At 44.6% G+C, this 14,618-nt stretch overlaps 1 protein-coding gene across 1 annotated transcript; it reads right to left on the bottom strand.

The window, feature by feature from the left end:
• Window positions 1-154: 154 nt before the first annotated feature.
• Window positions 155-11,146, bottom strand: LOC110495617 (vacuolar protein sorting-associated protein 16 homolog). The gene is made up of 19 exons (XM_090207620.1): window positions 10,322-11,146; window positions 9,870-9,958; window positions 9,544-9,635; window positions 9,046-9,174; window positions 8,829-8,973; window positions 8,609-8,724; window positions 8,391-8,513; window positions 7,926-8,071; window positions 7,371-7,542; window positions 6,669-6,800; window positions 6,278-6,441; window positions 6,082-6,190; window positions 4,599-4,733; window positions 3,890-4,096; window positions 3,618-3,800; window positions 3,200-3,369; window positions 1,507-1,603; window positions 979-1,082; window positions 155-882 (listed from the first exon to the last, which is right to left on the bottom strand). The coding sequence occupies exons 1-19, from the start codon at window positions 10,369-10,371 to the stop codon at window positions 738-740; spliced, it is 2,508 nt and encodes an 835-aa protein (XP_090063746.1). The 5' UTR covers window positions 10,372-11,146; the 3' UTR covers window positions 155-737.
• Window positions 11,147-14,618: the final 3,472 nt, after the last annotated feature.

The raw sequence follows: 14,618 nt of genomic DNA on the forward strand, positions 1-14,618 counted from the left end.
TGATGCTTTTACACAATAGCCTACATACAATATGCCCTGTTGATTGTTACAGAAAGCAACAGTAATTGAGTTTCTTGTTTTCTCCAGCGGCCTAGTTCCATAATGTTCCCTATAGGACACCGATCCCATTCCTGAGTACCGTATTCCTCTATCGTTATGTAGCTCCTTTACAAAGGAATGCATTTATTCAATGATACAACATGAGACAATGGTCTGCAGTGTGTGAACACCACCAACATGGTTTCATTAATATGACAATCACATGATCTGGAGAGGAGAGTCAGTAACACAAGCAGCTTACCGCAGACAGTAAATGGGAGCAATCTGTGCTTCTCAATAGTCAAAAGTGGTGTCCCTACTTCTCTCACTTCCTTCATTTGAACAGATTTGAAAACACAGGATATACAATATGAATGCAATTCATTGCGAATTGAGATGATCTCACTGCATCTCTTGGCTAAAACAGACAGTCGAGAGGCACATTTCTTTCATGATTGGTATAGTATGGGAGTGCTGTTGATATCAGCTTGTCTAAGCTGTGTGTGTGTTGGAATGTCTTTCTTTCCCAAATCACTCCTTCCCCTCCAAACGTAGTTGAAGCAGGACATAGGCTGGAGCTGAAGTGAATGGTGGTTGATGGGTCACTTTTCAACAGCAACAGTTCTTAGTGCGTTTTTGATAGGGCTCACTTTTTTGTCAGTGAGATATTTTGTGGTTTGAATAGGATTTCAGGAAGGTCACTTTTTGGCAGCAGTGGATCTGGCTCGGTTGAGTCTCTCCAGCAGGGCTCGGTCTGTGGTGGGAGAACAGCGGGACAGGACAGTGCTGATCTCTCCTTCACTCCTCCTCTCTATAGCTGCCTCGGCTGCCCCCTCCAGATCACTGACAAGGAGAGAGAAGGATAAAGAGAGAGAGGAGTTTAGCTTCTGCACACTGACACACACACACACACACACACACACACACGCACACACTCACCCTATGGCCAGGTGGGCTTTGACCTTTTGCTCTGGGGTCACCTTGGAAACATACTTTTTGGCCTCGTACTTATTGTGTTGTTTCACACACACCTCCACAAAGGGCTAAGAGAGAAAGAGAGAGGTTAGTTACGTAACTAAAGTTGTATAAAGGTTATAAATGACTGGTCAAGTAGCCAGTTGGATGAATAACATTGTATAAAGGTTATACATGACTGGTCAAGTAGCCTATTGGATGAATAACATTGTATAAAGGTTATACATGACTGGTCAAGTAGCCAGTTGGATGAATAACATTGTATAAAGGTTATACATGACTGGTCAAGTAGCCAGTTGGATGAATAACATTGTATAAAGGTTATACATGACTGGTCAAGTAGCCTATTGGATGAATAACATTGTATAAAGGTTATACATGACTGGTCAAGTAGCCTATTGGATGAATAACATTGTATAAAGGTTATACATGACTGGTCAAGTAGCCTATTGGATGAATAACATTGTATAAAAGGTTATATAAACAACATACTAGATAGCCGATGGGGGACTTCTTGCTCTTGGCAAATTTCTCCATCTCTTCCCAATCATCCTTCTCTGCCAGAGCGGTCAGCTTCAGCCACCAGTACCTGACCACAGTGACATCATCAATAAAGGACTATACGGTGACGTCATCAAGAAGGGACTACACAGTGACGGCAATGTGTCGTTTTATCTCATCTTGATTATTGTCCAGTCATATGGTCAGGTGCTACAAGAAAGACCTAGCTAAGCTGCAACTGGCCCAGAACAGAGGGGCACGTCTTGCTTTTCATTGTAATGAGAGAGCTAATATAAATAACATGCATGCCAGTCTCTCTTGGATAAGAGTTGAGGAGAGTGACAGCATAGTTGTTAAAAAAAAATAAGTTATGTCAAATTAGACCATGACAATGTTCTCAGTGTTGTCTCATTATTATAGTGTTGTCTCATTATTATAGTGTTGTCTCATTATTATAGTGTTGTCTCATTATTATAGTGTGGTCTCATTATTATAGTGTGGTCTCATTATTATAGTGTGGTCTCATTATTATAGTGTGGTCTCATTATTATAGTGTGGTCTCATTATTATAGTGTGGTCTCATTATTATAGTGTGGTCTCATTATTATAGCGTGGTCTCATTATTATAGCGTGGTCTCATTATTATAGCGTGGTCTCATTATTATAGTGTTGTTAATGTTGTAATTGACTATTGTAGCTGGAAACGGCAGAATTTTTTATGGAATATCTACATAGACCTACAGAGGCCCATTATCAGCAACCATCACTCCTGTGTTCCAATGGCACGTTGTGTTAGCTAATCCAAGTGTATTATTTTAAAAAGGCTAATTGATCATTAGTAAACCCTTTTTCAATTATGTTTGCACAGCTGAAAACTGTTGTGCTGATTAAGGAAGCAATACAACTGGCATTCTTTAGACTAGTTGAGTATCTGGAGCATCAGCATTTGTGGGTTCGATTACAGGCTCAAAATGGCCAGAAACAAAGACCGTTCTTCGGAAACTCGTCAGTCTATTCTTGTTCTGAGAAATGAAGGCTATACAGTGCGAGAAATTGCCAACAAACTGAAGATCTCTTTCAACACTGTGTACTACTCCTTTCACAGAACAGCGCAAACTGGCTCTGTGTTGCAAAGAAAAAGCCATATCTCAGACTGGCCAATCAAAATAAAAGATTAAAATGGGCAAAAGAACACAGACACTGGACAGAGGAACTCTGCCTAGAAGGCCAGCATCCCGGAGTCGCCTCTTCAGTGTTGACGTTGAGACTGGTGTTTTGTGGATACTATTTAATGAAGCTGCCAGTAATGTATTTTTCGTTGTGTCGGACCCCAGTATGGGATCCTAATAAAATTAAATCAAGAATGGACTACACAGTGATGTCATCGATAAGGTACTACACAGTGACGTGTTCAATATGCGACAACACAGTGACGTTATGCAGCGTTCAAAACAACTGGGAATTCACAACTGGGAAATCTATGACTTCCGAGCGTTCAAGACAACTGGGAACTCAGGGGGGGAAACAAGCTCCGAACCATTTTGAACGGTCATCCAATTCGCAATTCCAAGTCAGAAACTCAAACATTCCGACCTGAAGATCACTGACATTATGATTTGACCTTGTTTTTTTCCCCCCCTGAGTTCCCAGGTGTCTTGAAAGCAGCATAACACACAGCCCTTACCTTTTGTCTGGCACCCTGAAGTCCCTGTAGAGCTGCTCAGCCTGCTTGTGGAAGTTGGAGGTGAGGAGGGCATGCAGAGTCTCCTGGAGAGACAGGCCCAGCAGAGCCTCTCCCTTCTCCTCATCCAGACGCCTCTGGAAACGTAGCAGCTTCATCTCCTCCTCTGTCGCCTGGGGCAGAGAGACAGACAGACAGAGACAGAGAGACAGAGAGAGAGAGAGAGACAGACAGAGACAGAGAGAGACAGAGACCGAGAGACAGACAGAGAGAGACAGAGACAGCGAGCACTATAATAATGAGACAACATTTTGAGAACATTGTCATGATCTAATTTACATGTTCATTTTTGGTTGAAAGTGCTAATGCTGTTCAGAGCCTGGTGAGATCAAATCTGCACTTAAAACTGTCTGGGTCTCACCTTAGCTGCAAACTCGTTCTTGGCCTTGTTGTACTCGTCCACAGCACTCTGCAGCAGAGACAGGCGAGCCTCCAGCTTCTTCTCCTTGTAACTGGCCTTGACGTAGAAGTTACCCAGCTCCTGATGGTCATCGTCTTGGTTGAACAGATCCTTCAGTGTGTCCTGTTCCTGGTGCTTACAGAACTAACACACACACACACAGATTAAACCACATTGTGTGCGTGTGTAACTGTGTGTAGAGTCTTGAGTTGTGTGTGTGTCTGTGACTATACCTGCCGGTAGAGGCTCAGAGCTACCGGTTGGTTTCTGAGCGTCATGAAGAAGTCTCCTCTGTTCATCTCGTTCTTCAGGTATGTCACCACCGTGTAAACCAGGTCTGTGTCTCCACTCTCTATAGCTTTACTCAGGGCCAGTTGACTCCTCTTCATCTTCAGTAGAAGGGGGACCTGCTCCCCAGAACGAGGCTCAAACTCCAACAACTAGACCCAGAGAGAGGCAAAAATAATTGGACGGAGAGAGGGATGAGGCAGAGGGAGAGAGAGGAGACAGGGTGGTGACAGAGGGAAAGAGAGGAGACAGGGTGGTGACAGAGGGAAAGAGAGGAGACAGGGTGGTGACAGAGGGAAAGAGAGGAGACAGGGTGGTGACAGAGGGAAAGAGAGGAGACAGGGTGGTGACAGAGGGAAAGAGAGGAGACAGGGTGGTGACAGAGGGAAAGAGAGGAGACAGGGTGGTGACAGAGGGAAAGAGGAGACAGGGTGGTGGGAGAGGGAGAGAGAGGGTGGTGGGAGAGGGAAATAGAGGAGAGGGGAAGAGTATTGTCAAGGTAACATTCCCAATGATAAACCTCTGTGAACATGTTCAATCCATCCAAATGACGTATTTTGGATTGCCTCTTTAATCACTCTCTCTTGTGTTGGAAGCAGGGGGTGTGGCTGTCCCTTGATAGTCAGTTCAGGCCTGCTGGTGTGTGTGTAGTACCTTGATGGCCAGTTCCGTCCTGCCACACTCATATGCTCTGGCAGCGATCTCAGAGTAGGAGATTCCTGCTGCCTCGCCCAGCTTCACACTGACAGCATGTGCTATGGACTCATCAGGCTCTTCTTTCTGCTGGACCTGAGACAGACAGACAGGTTTTATTTCAATCTCAAGAGATACAGTCCCGGGAAAAACTATCTGCCCCCTTTTCTGAGTTTCTCTATTTTTGATACTGAATGTCATCAGACCTTCAACCAAAACCTAATATTAGATAAAAGGAGTCGGAGTTCACAAATAACCCCAAAAATATATATTTTGTTTTCATTAACAAAGTTACATAACACCCAATGCCCCTGTGTGAAAAAGTAATTGCCCCCTTACACTCAACAACTGGTTGTGCCACCTGTAGCTGCAATGACTCCAACCAAACACTTCCTGTAGTAGTTGATACATCTCTCACATCACTGTGGAGGAACTTTGGTCCACTCTTCCATACAGAACTGCGTTAACTTGTGGGTTTTCAAGCATGAACTGCTTGTTTCAAGTCCTGCCACAACATCTCAGTTGGGATTAGGTCTGGACTTGGACTAGGCCATTCCAAAACTTCAAATTTGTTGCTTTTTAGCCATTTTCATGTAGACTTGATTGTGTGTTTTGGATCATTGTCTTTCTGCGTGACCCAGCTGTGCTTCAGCTTCAGCTAACAGACGGATGGCCTGACATTCTCCTGTAGAATTCTCTGATACAGAGCAGAATACATGATTCCTTCTATTAAGGCAAGTCGTCCAGGTCCTGAGGCAGCAAAGCATCCCCAAACCATCCCACTACCACCACCACGCATGAGGTTCTTACTGTGAAATGCAGTGTTTGGTTTTCACCAGACATAATGGAACCCATGTCGTCCAAAAAGTTGACTCAAGTTTGACAAAAAAAAGCACTGGGATGATCATCAAGACTCTTGGAAGAATGTTCTATGGACAGATGAGTCAAAAGTATCACTTTTTTGGTCAAAGTTCAGACCTAATCCCAACTGAGATGTTGTGGCAGGACTTGAAACAAGCAGTTAATGCTTAAAAACCCACAAATGTCACTGAGTTACAGCAGTTCTGTATGGAAGAGTGGGACAAAATTCCTCCACAGTGATGTGAGAGATATATCAACTACTACAGGAAGTGTTTGGTTGGAGTCATTGCAGCTAAAGGTGGCACAACCAGTTGTTGAGTGTAAGGGGGCAATTACTTTTCCACACAGGGGAATTGGGTGTTACGTAACTTTGTTAATGAACAATGTCATTGTGTTATTTGTGAACTCAGGTTCCCTTTGTCTAATGTTAGGTTTTGGTTGAAGATCTGATAAGATTCAGTATTAAAAATATGCAAAAAGTAGAGAACATTTTAATGGGGGCAAATTCTTTTTCACAGCACTGTACCTGTTAGAACATGTTAAGAACATACATGCAGTAAAATGACCCCCCCCTCTGCCTCACCTTGCAGCAGGCCCAGTGTTTGAGAACTCTGCTGACTCCCTGGTACTCTGGTGTCTTCAGATAGCGACAGATCTCAATGGCCAGGGGATACAGCTTACGGTACACCAACCTGTTTAACATGCGTGTACAGAGAGTAAACACACACACACACTGTGTAAACACACACCCACACACACACACCTGGGGTGTTTGTTACCTGTCAATGAGGACCTGAACAGTCATCTGTTTGTACTGTGTGTGTGTGAGGGGGATCCCCACAGTGTACTCTCGGACAGAGTTGAGAACTTTCAGGTCTCGACACATACTGACAAATGCCTCTGGTGGGTAGTTACTGAGAAAACACTTCCCAAAGGACGCAGCCTAGAGGGAGGGAGAGAGGGTGAGGGAGAGAGGGTGAGGGAGAGAGAGAGAGGGTGAGGGAGGGAGGGAGGAATAGAGTGGGGGAGAAAAACATGAATATCTGTGGACTGACACATTTTGATCTTCAACTTAACATGCAGGAATAGATGAGAAAGAGAGATAAGAAGACAATGGGAGAGAGAGAAAGAGAGCAAAGTAGAGGTAGAGAGAGATCGTGTGTGTCTTACCCTGAGCAGTGTTTTCTGGGTCTCTGGTTCATGTTCATACCCAGCAGCCTCCACACACTGTCTCACCGCTTCCCCCAATACACTCTGTTCCTTTATCTCTCTCAGGTACTCATCTGCCTTCTGACTGGACTTCTACACACACACACACACACACACAAAAAACCATCTCCTCCAATACATGTATCCAGTAAAGTGAAAAGCTGGCCAAACAGACACGTACCTCCCAGACACAGACCTCCCAGACACGTACCTCCCAGACACAGACACGTACGTCCCAGACACAGACACAGACTTCCCAGGCACAGACCTCCCAGGCACAGACCTCCCAGGCACAGACCTCCCAGGCACAGACACAGACTTCCCAGACAGACACAGACCTCCCAGGCACAGACCTCCCAGACACAGACACGTACCTCCCAGACACAGACACAGACCTCCCAGGCACAGACACAGACCTCCCAGGCACAGACACAGACTTCCCAGACAGACACAGACTTCCCAGACAGACACAGACTTCCCAGACAGACACAGACTTCCCAGACAGACACAGACTTCCCAGACAGACACAGACTTCCCAGACAGACACAGACTTCCCAGACAGACACAGACTTCCCAGACAGACACAGACCTCCCAGACAGACACAGACCTCCCAGACAGACACAGACCTCCCAGACACAGACCTCCCAGACACAGACACGTACCTCGTACTCCTTGTGTGCCTCCAGTAGTAAAGCTCCAGGAGCCATGGAGGCGATTTTAAAGATGTCCTGGCAGGCCGAGGGCACCTCCTGCAGCAGCTCATGCCTGGACCCTCCTACGATCCTCACTCCATCCAGCTCTGCTACACACACACTCTCCTCATCCAGAGTGTATCTAAACACTGGTTAAGGCTCCATGAGAGGGCACACATTTGGATCAGTGGCAGATTTTTATTATGCTTGTGTTGATATGTTAGCAGAATTGCTAACTGTACATTTAATGTCATATTGCTAATTGTACCTTTAACAGTAACAAACCAACAGGAGCAAGCTAGCTGAGCTAACAGGAGCAAGCTAGCTGAGCTAACAGGAGCAAGCTAGCTGAGCTAACAGGAGCAAGCTAGCTGAGCTAACAGGAACAAGCTAGCTGAGCTAACAGGAACAAGCTAGCTGAGCTAACAGGAACAAGCTAGCTGAGCTAACAGGAACAAGCTAGCTGAGCAAATAGGAACAAGCTAGCTGAGCTAACTTGCATAACTGCTGTGAGCTGAAGGATACTGGATGGTGTCTGTACACTCTCCGGCCACCAGTAGGAGCCTGTCCCACATGATGACCACAGAGGGCTGCTGGCTCTTTGGCCTTCTGCACCAGACCATCTGTTTAGGCGGGGTCCTCACCTTGGTGTCCACCTCACTCAGCTTGTCCTGGGGAACAAACAACAGTCAATAGCTGACTGCCATAATACACATCTACATTAGACATGTCTGATATACAGGGCCGTGGCTTCTACTGACTATAGAACTTGACCAGGAAAAAAAACTCTTGGCCCAAAATGGTCAGCACTCCACACACCAGAGCTATTTACACTCTACGGCTGCCTGGCAACCTAGATAAGCTGTGATAAGACTGGGAATGCCTGGATGGGTTGAGGACCACTGGTGTGTATAGACAGTAGATAATACATGGATAATAGCTAGCCACATCATGGAGCCATACAGTATGAGGGATAGTAATCCATGTTACCTTGAGGTTGGCTGAGCCCATCCACAGGTGTCCAGAGTCTGTGAACAGAGCCAGGTACTTATAGCTGAATGACACGGCCATGTTCACGATGCTACAGGCCTGTGGAGAGAGGCCTGGAGGGGTCTGGAACACACACACACACACACACACACGGTTAGAGGTGAGAGAGCAAGGATGATTAGACACAGTAATGAATAAGTTGCGTGTGTTTGTCTCACCACAGGGGTGCAGGATGTGTTGTCCAGTATGTAGAGGTCAGCTCCGTTGGCCAGCAGCACTTTGGTCTGTCTGTCCTGAGTCAGCACTGCCCAGCAGGAGGGTGCCCCCTGGAGGCCTGGAGGAACACACCACCAATTAATCAATAAAATAGTGACAAACGTCTCCATTAATTTGGAATTGAGGACTGACAGGATTTCACATACACACATGTACACACACCTGGGACTTCCGGGAGTCTCCTCAGCTTCAGGTCGTCAATATTCGTGGCCAGGGTGAAGCGTGAGGCTCCCGTTACTATGGCGACACCGGTTCCATAGGGTGAGTGGAACACCTTGGCTTCCAGCACCTGGTTTTGAACCACCTCCTGTCAAAGACACACACACGTCAGGTGGATGATCATGTTTTGATCATGTTTATTTGTGTTATGTGTGCTCACGTTGCCCATGCTGAAGTGTCTTTTGAAGGCACCAAACAGGTCGTAGATGAGGACAGTGCCATCCTCCTGGATACACAGCAGGTCATCACACACTGTCCAACCCAGCTGTCTCACTGGGCCACTCTTCCACTGGAGAAACAAGAGGGACGGAGGAGAGTGACAGACAGAGAAAGAGTGAATAAGTGTGTGTATGAGTGTGTGTGTGTGTGTGTGTATGAATGAGTGTGTGTGTATGAGTGTGTGTGTGTATGAGTGTGTGTGTGTATGAGTGTGTGTGTGTGTGTGTGTATGAGTGTGTGTGTGTGTATGAGTGTGTGTGTATGAGTGTGTGTGTGTGTGTATGAGTGTGTGTGTATGAGTGTGTGTGTGTGTGTATGAGTGTGTGTGTGTGTGTGTGTGTGTGTGTGTGTGTGTGTGTGTGTGTGTGTGTGTGTGTGTGTGTGTGTGTGTGTGTGTGTGTATGAGTGTGTGTGTGTGTGTGTGTGTGAGTGTGTGTACCGGGAAGCTGGCCATGTTCACGCCTGAGGAGGAATAGATCTCCAGCTGGGGCCGTGCACTGGAGGAAGGCCTCTGTGGCTGCCTTAGAAGAGCTGAGAGAGATAGATAGAGGGAGGGATAGAGAGAGGGAGAGAGAGAGAGATGGAGAGAGAGAGAGATAGATGGAGTGAGGGATAGAGAGATGGAGAGAGAAACATGCTTCTTTAATTAGCTATGTGGTTAGAATACACGTTGTAGATTCTAAATATTTTGCAACAATGTGAGTTTCTCCAAATTGTGCAAGTGATTCTCTCTGCTCCATCATATCGGTGTGTGTGTGTACTCACCGATCGGTCCCCCGTATGGGGCTGCTGCCACCAGACATTCCTTGAGCCCATCTCTCAAGCTCCATCCCATCTCATACAGCTCGATCTTCCTGTAGACACACACACACACACACACACACACACACACACACACACACACACACACACACACACACACACACACACACACACACACACACACACACACAATATTAATGACAGTTGTCACATGATATGCTAGATGGCTAGCTAGGGAAGCCCACATTATTGCAGTGCATTAGCTAATAATATTGAATGTTACTTTGTTTTTACTGAGCAAAGCATTACGGCAAGTAGCAAGGAAGGAAGATGGCTTTAGTGCCAGCCTGACAGAGTTGTCATTTCTTGGTATCTAGCTAGCTAACGTTAGCATTTTGCAAAGATTCTGGTCATGTGAGCAAGCTAACACAACAAGCTAGCTAAAATCTGTTTACCTGTAAAACGCTTCCCCGAGCGGATTCCAGTTTGCCGTTATAAATGCCATCCTTCACCCCGTAAATTATAACCCTGGCATAAGGTGTGTATTTGTTATTGTTTAGATTCGCCTGTCATCTGACGTTTTGTCGAGAGCAGACAGATTTTCTTCTTCTCTTTACGACGGCGGAGGAAACCCGTTCATTACCGCCAGTAACTGGTTGGAGACTGCAGTTTGTGTTGAGCCACTGACAATTATACAGATATTTCATCGGATGTATAAATGTGAAGCATCCGGTTGGCGTTTCCACTCACTACCAAATATGGTAGATTTTGGACGAAATTCTGCAAGTTTTCTCATCGATAAACATTTGATCTCAATACAGTGTTCTGTTCCCAAAACTATAATTTGTTACGAACATAGTGGACTACGTTTTGTAGACTTTACCCTTTGCTAAAGTTGAGAAAAAAATGGCATTGTTTAAAAGGAGTGCAAAGGCGAATTTGGTTCCCTAACGTAAATATGCAAATGTATGCTACATGCGCAAATAGGATCTCGCTAGGTCGTGCTTGGCTCTGCCCATCTCCTTGCTTGTTCTGCCCACTATGACTCATTTGTTCCCATTTGAAACGACGAATGGTGGTCAATCTTTGGTTTAGCTCTTAATTTGGTAGGCAAAGCAAAAATCAAAACTCTAAACCAGTGGTCTGGTCGACCTTCAAGGCATTCCTAGTATATCATGAAACATTTCTGTAAAAAAGCCAATGATTACGGCTTGCGCTCATTTGTTTTACTTGTTGTGCTGTTGGCGGTAGGTGCACATAATTCAGAAGCCCTGCGCACCGGGTGGGCAAAATGGTCCAATTTTTTATTAATTTAATGAAAAGACAAACTTTGCCTACCCGAGTTCTGTGGCTTAATCGAGTGTGCCTACTGTGCTGGCCAATCGGATAGCTCAAATCACTGTGACTACAGCTTCCACGACCAATGCCACAGCAAAGTTTGATACGAGCCAAATGTAAGATTTTATGACTTTTAAGACTGACCAGAGAGAGACTTTCAGATAAAACAGCAAAGAGCTGCTGTTTTTATGAGTGACTTTTTATTCTGGACTGTCAGCACTGTTTTTATTCAACACTCCTACAAAACATAAAACATGATTTTCTCTACCTCCACTGGTGCTGCAGCTGCAATGAATGAGTAGCCAAGTGAATCGATGCCCTGCGTTTTTATTATCATTAGCAACTCCTTATGTCTATTTTAATATCAAGGAATATTTAACTTTCTCTAGTCATAGGAGCAACATGAATTTGTGCAGATGTGGTGTGACTCGAGTTTCGCCATCAGGTGGAAGACGGTGTCCCCTCTCTCTGGTCAGACTCACTGGAGGAAAGGAAGGAGAGACCAGGGACCGTGAGAGGCTGACCCTCTGCTGCTCTCTCCTTCGCTGAGACTAATACAGTGTTCAAAACAACTGGGAATCTCTGACTTCAGTGCGTCTCAGACTTCTGTTTTTACCTCTAATCTGTTTTACCTAATCACAGACATCCGACTTCACAACTGGGAACTCAGGGGGGAAAAATGTACCAAGAAAAATCGCTTTGAACAGTCATGCAATCATCCAGCATTTTATAGAGCTCCGACTTTCCAACCTGAAGATGACGTCATCATTTACCTCTTTTTTTTCAGAATCCCGAGTTGTCTTGAAAGCACCTTACAGATGCAGGTCCCATCAGTCCAGTCAAATAAAAAGCAAATTATTTGCACGTTATTTATGTTCAGCTGTGCCTCACAAGTGCTACACTGTCTGATCTATTTTGTTATCAAAGGCAGAGTTTTAAATATAATATGATCTGAGAATAACAATATTAGCCAGCCAGGCATATAGCCAATATGCTGTGATAATGGTCCCATGTTTCATGAGCTGAAATAAAAGATCCCTGATATTTTCCATATGTACAAAAAGATTATTTCGCTCAAATTTTGTTTACAGCTCTGTTAGTGAGCATTTCTCCTTTGTCAAGATAATCCATCCACTTTACAGGTGTGGCATATCAAGAAGTTGATGACACAGCATGATTAATTAATTTTTAAATTTAACTTTTCTTAACCTAGGCAAGTCAGTTAAGAACAAATTCTTATTTACAATGATGGCCAAACCCAGGTCAATTGTACACTGCCCTATGGCACTCCCAAACACAACCAGTTGTGAAACAGCTTGGATTTGACCCAGGGTGTCTGTAGTGACACCTCAAGCACTGACATGCAGTGCTTTAGACCACTGCACCACTAGGGAGCACGTTTTAATTGACTGATTTCCTTATATGAACTGTAACTCAGTAAAATGGTTGAAATTGTTGCATGTTGCGTTTATATTTCTGTTCAGTATATTAGGGCTACTACACAAACCCCATTCATACACAACATTATTAGGTCAATGTATAACAAAAAAATGTAAGTCATGTTTACAAAACTGAGCGGTAGATCTTGGCTTGCTTTTTGACTCAGAAAAGGTTGGTGACAACTGCTGTAAGCCAAATGCAGTGGACCTCAAATACGTTTAAGATTTGCATTGTGCAGTCTGTTGAAACACTCATCAATCTACAACTCCAATGTTTGTAAAGTTTGTTTAGGAGTACACTGTGAAAGGCTATAGGAGCAGGGTGCAGCCATGTTGATCTCCTACATTATCACGTGATTGACCTCCAAAAATACCAAAATACTGTAGCGACCCAGCACCAGTGGGGTGTATTAATAGATGCCAATAGAAGCCAGGCTTCCCCAAAAATGTACCAAAAAAAAAACCTTAAAAAATAATGTGTATTTTGTCTTTCTGTGTTTCATAATTTTCCTTCAGTTCGCAAGAGGCTGAATGTATTTCACTGGAGAAAACATCAGAGTGACGAAAACAGTGTCTCTATATGTCTAGCCCATATATCTGATGCTGTCTGGTCAAAAAGAGTAGGATATTGTTGCCGCCTGTAGCATTGAATGTAAGTGAAGCCAGCAAGCATTTGGCCTAAACTGTGAATGGTCCTGGCTCACCCAAAAAAAGTGTCAAGGGAAGCCAGTTAGGATTTGGCTTCACACCAATCACATCACATCAAGCCAAATGTCATTGACTGCAAAAAAATGTAATTGTTGCATCTCGTTGTTTTGTTGTCCTCCAGTGGCTAGCTAGCTAGCTAAAATAGGCCCTTCTGTAGATTATCCATGAAAGGAGATAGGGATTAGGACACATAGTTTTATTAATTTCTCCGTACAGCCCAATGATTATAACGGCGATTCTGATCCAACAATAAATTCATACATTGTGCCTCTGGCCTGAGAGAATGGAAGTTTAGTACGTACCTAGCTGTAGTAGGCTAATGTTAACTAGCTGGCTAATTGTTGCCTATGAATGGATAGCATTTTAGCCAGGTAGTCTTGGACAACAAAAACTACAATTGTGTACTGAATGACAGAGTCAAAAAACATTTCGACAACATGGAAGAGAGGAGGACGGCATTGGTGTTTCTTTAAAAGTAGGATGAGTCAACATGTTTTTTACACACACACACACACACACACACACACACACACACACACACACACACACACACACACACACACACACACACAGAGAGTTCGAGAAATCAGTAACTGTTTGTTACACAATATGCTTTGTGGACTCCACTGGACAGACTTTTTTTTCCTGGCTTGGCTTCCCCAGTGATTTTACTCACGCACCGCTACTGCCCAGCACCTAGCGACCTCGTCAAGAGGTTCGTACATCTTCGTGTAATGGTTAAGGTGTTGTCTTCACATTCGCTGTACCTGGGTTTGAGTCCTGGTCTGTGCTACCCCTGAAATTGTTACACTGGTGTCAGAAGTGGGATGATGCCTGTGAAGCCAACATTGACACAGGTATATGGGAGAGACTTGGTATAGAGAAGCCTAGCGACCTTACTCCAACACCTAGCAACCCCTTCAAGCGGTTTGGACCCTATGGCATAACAGTTAAGGTGTTGTCTTGACAGTCGACTGGACTCGTGTTTCAATTCCCGGTCGTGGCTACCCCTCGAAATTGCTTCAATACGTTTGAGTGTAACCTAATTTTACCAGGTCTGATGCTCAGAGTGTCACACTGATCTGTTTCACCTGTTCCTGTGATTGTCTCCACCCCCTCCAGGTGTCGCTTGTTTTCGCCAGTGTATTTATCCCTTTGTTTCCTGTATCTCTGTGCCAGTTCGTCTTGTATGTTTCCAAGTCAACCAGCGTTTTTCCCTTCTCCTGCTTTTTGCATTTTCCTTTTTCTAGTCCTCCCGGTTTTGACC

This window comes from Oncorhynchus mykiss, chromosome 18 (assembly GCF_057628025.1).
Source record: "Oncorhynchus mykiss isolate SJ-2025 chromosome 18, ASM5762802v1, whole genome shotgun sequence".
In the NCBI taxonomy this organism is placed as follows: domain Eukaryota; kingdom Metazoa; phylum Chordata; class Actinopteri; order Salmoniformes; family Salmonidae; genus Oncorhynchus; species Oncorhynchus mykiss.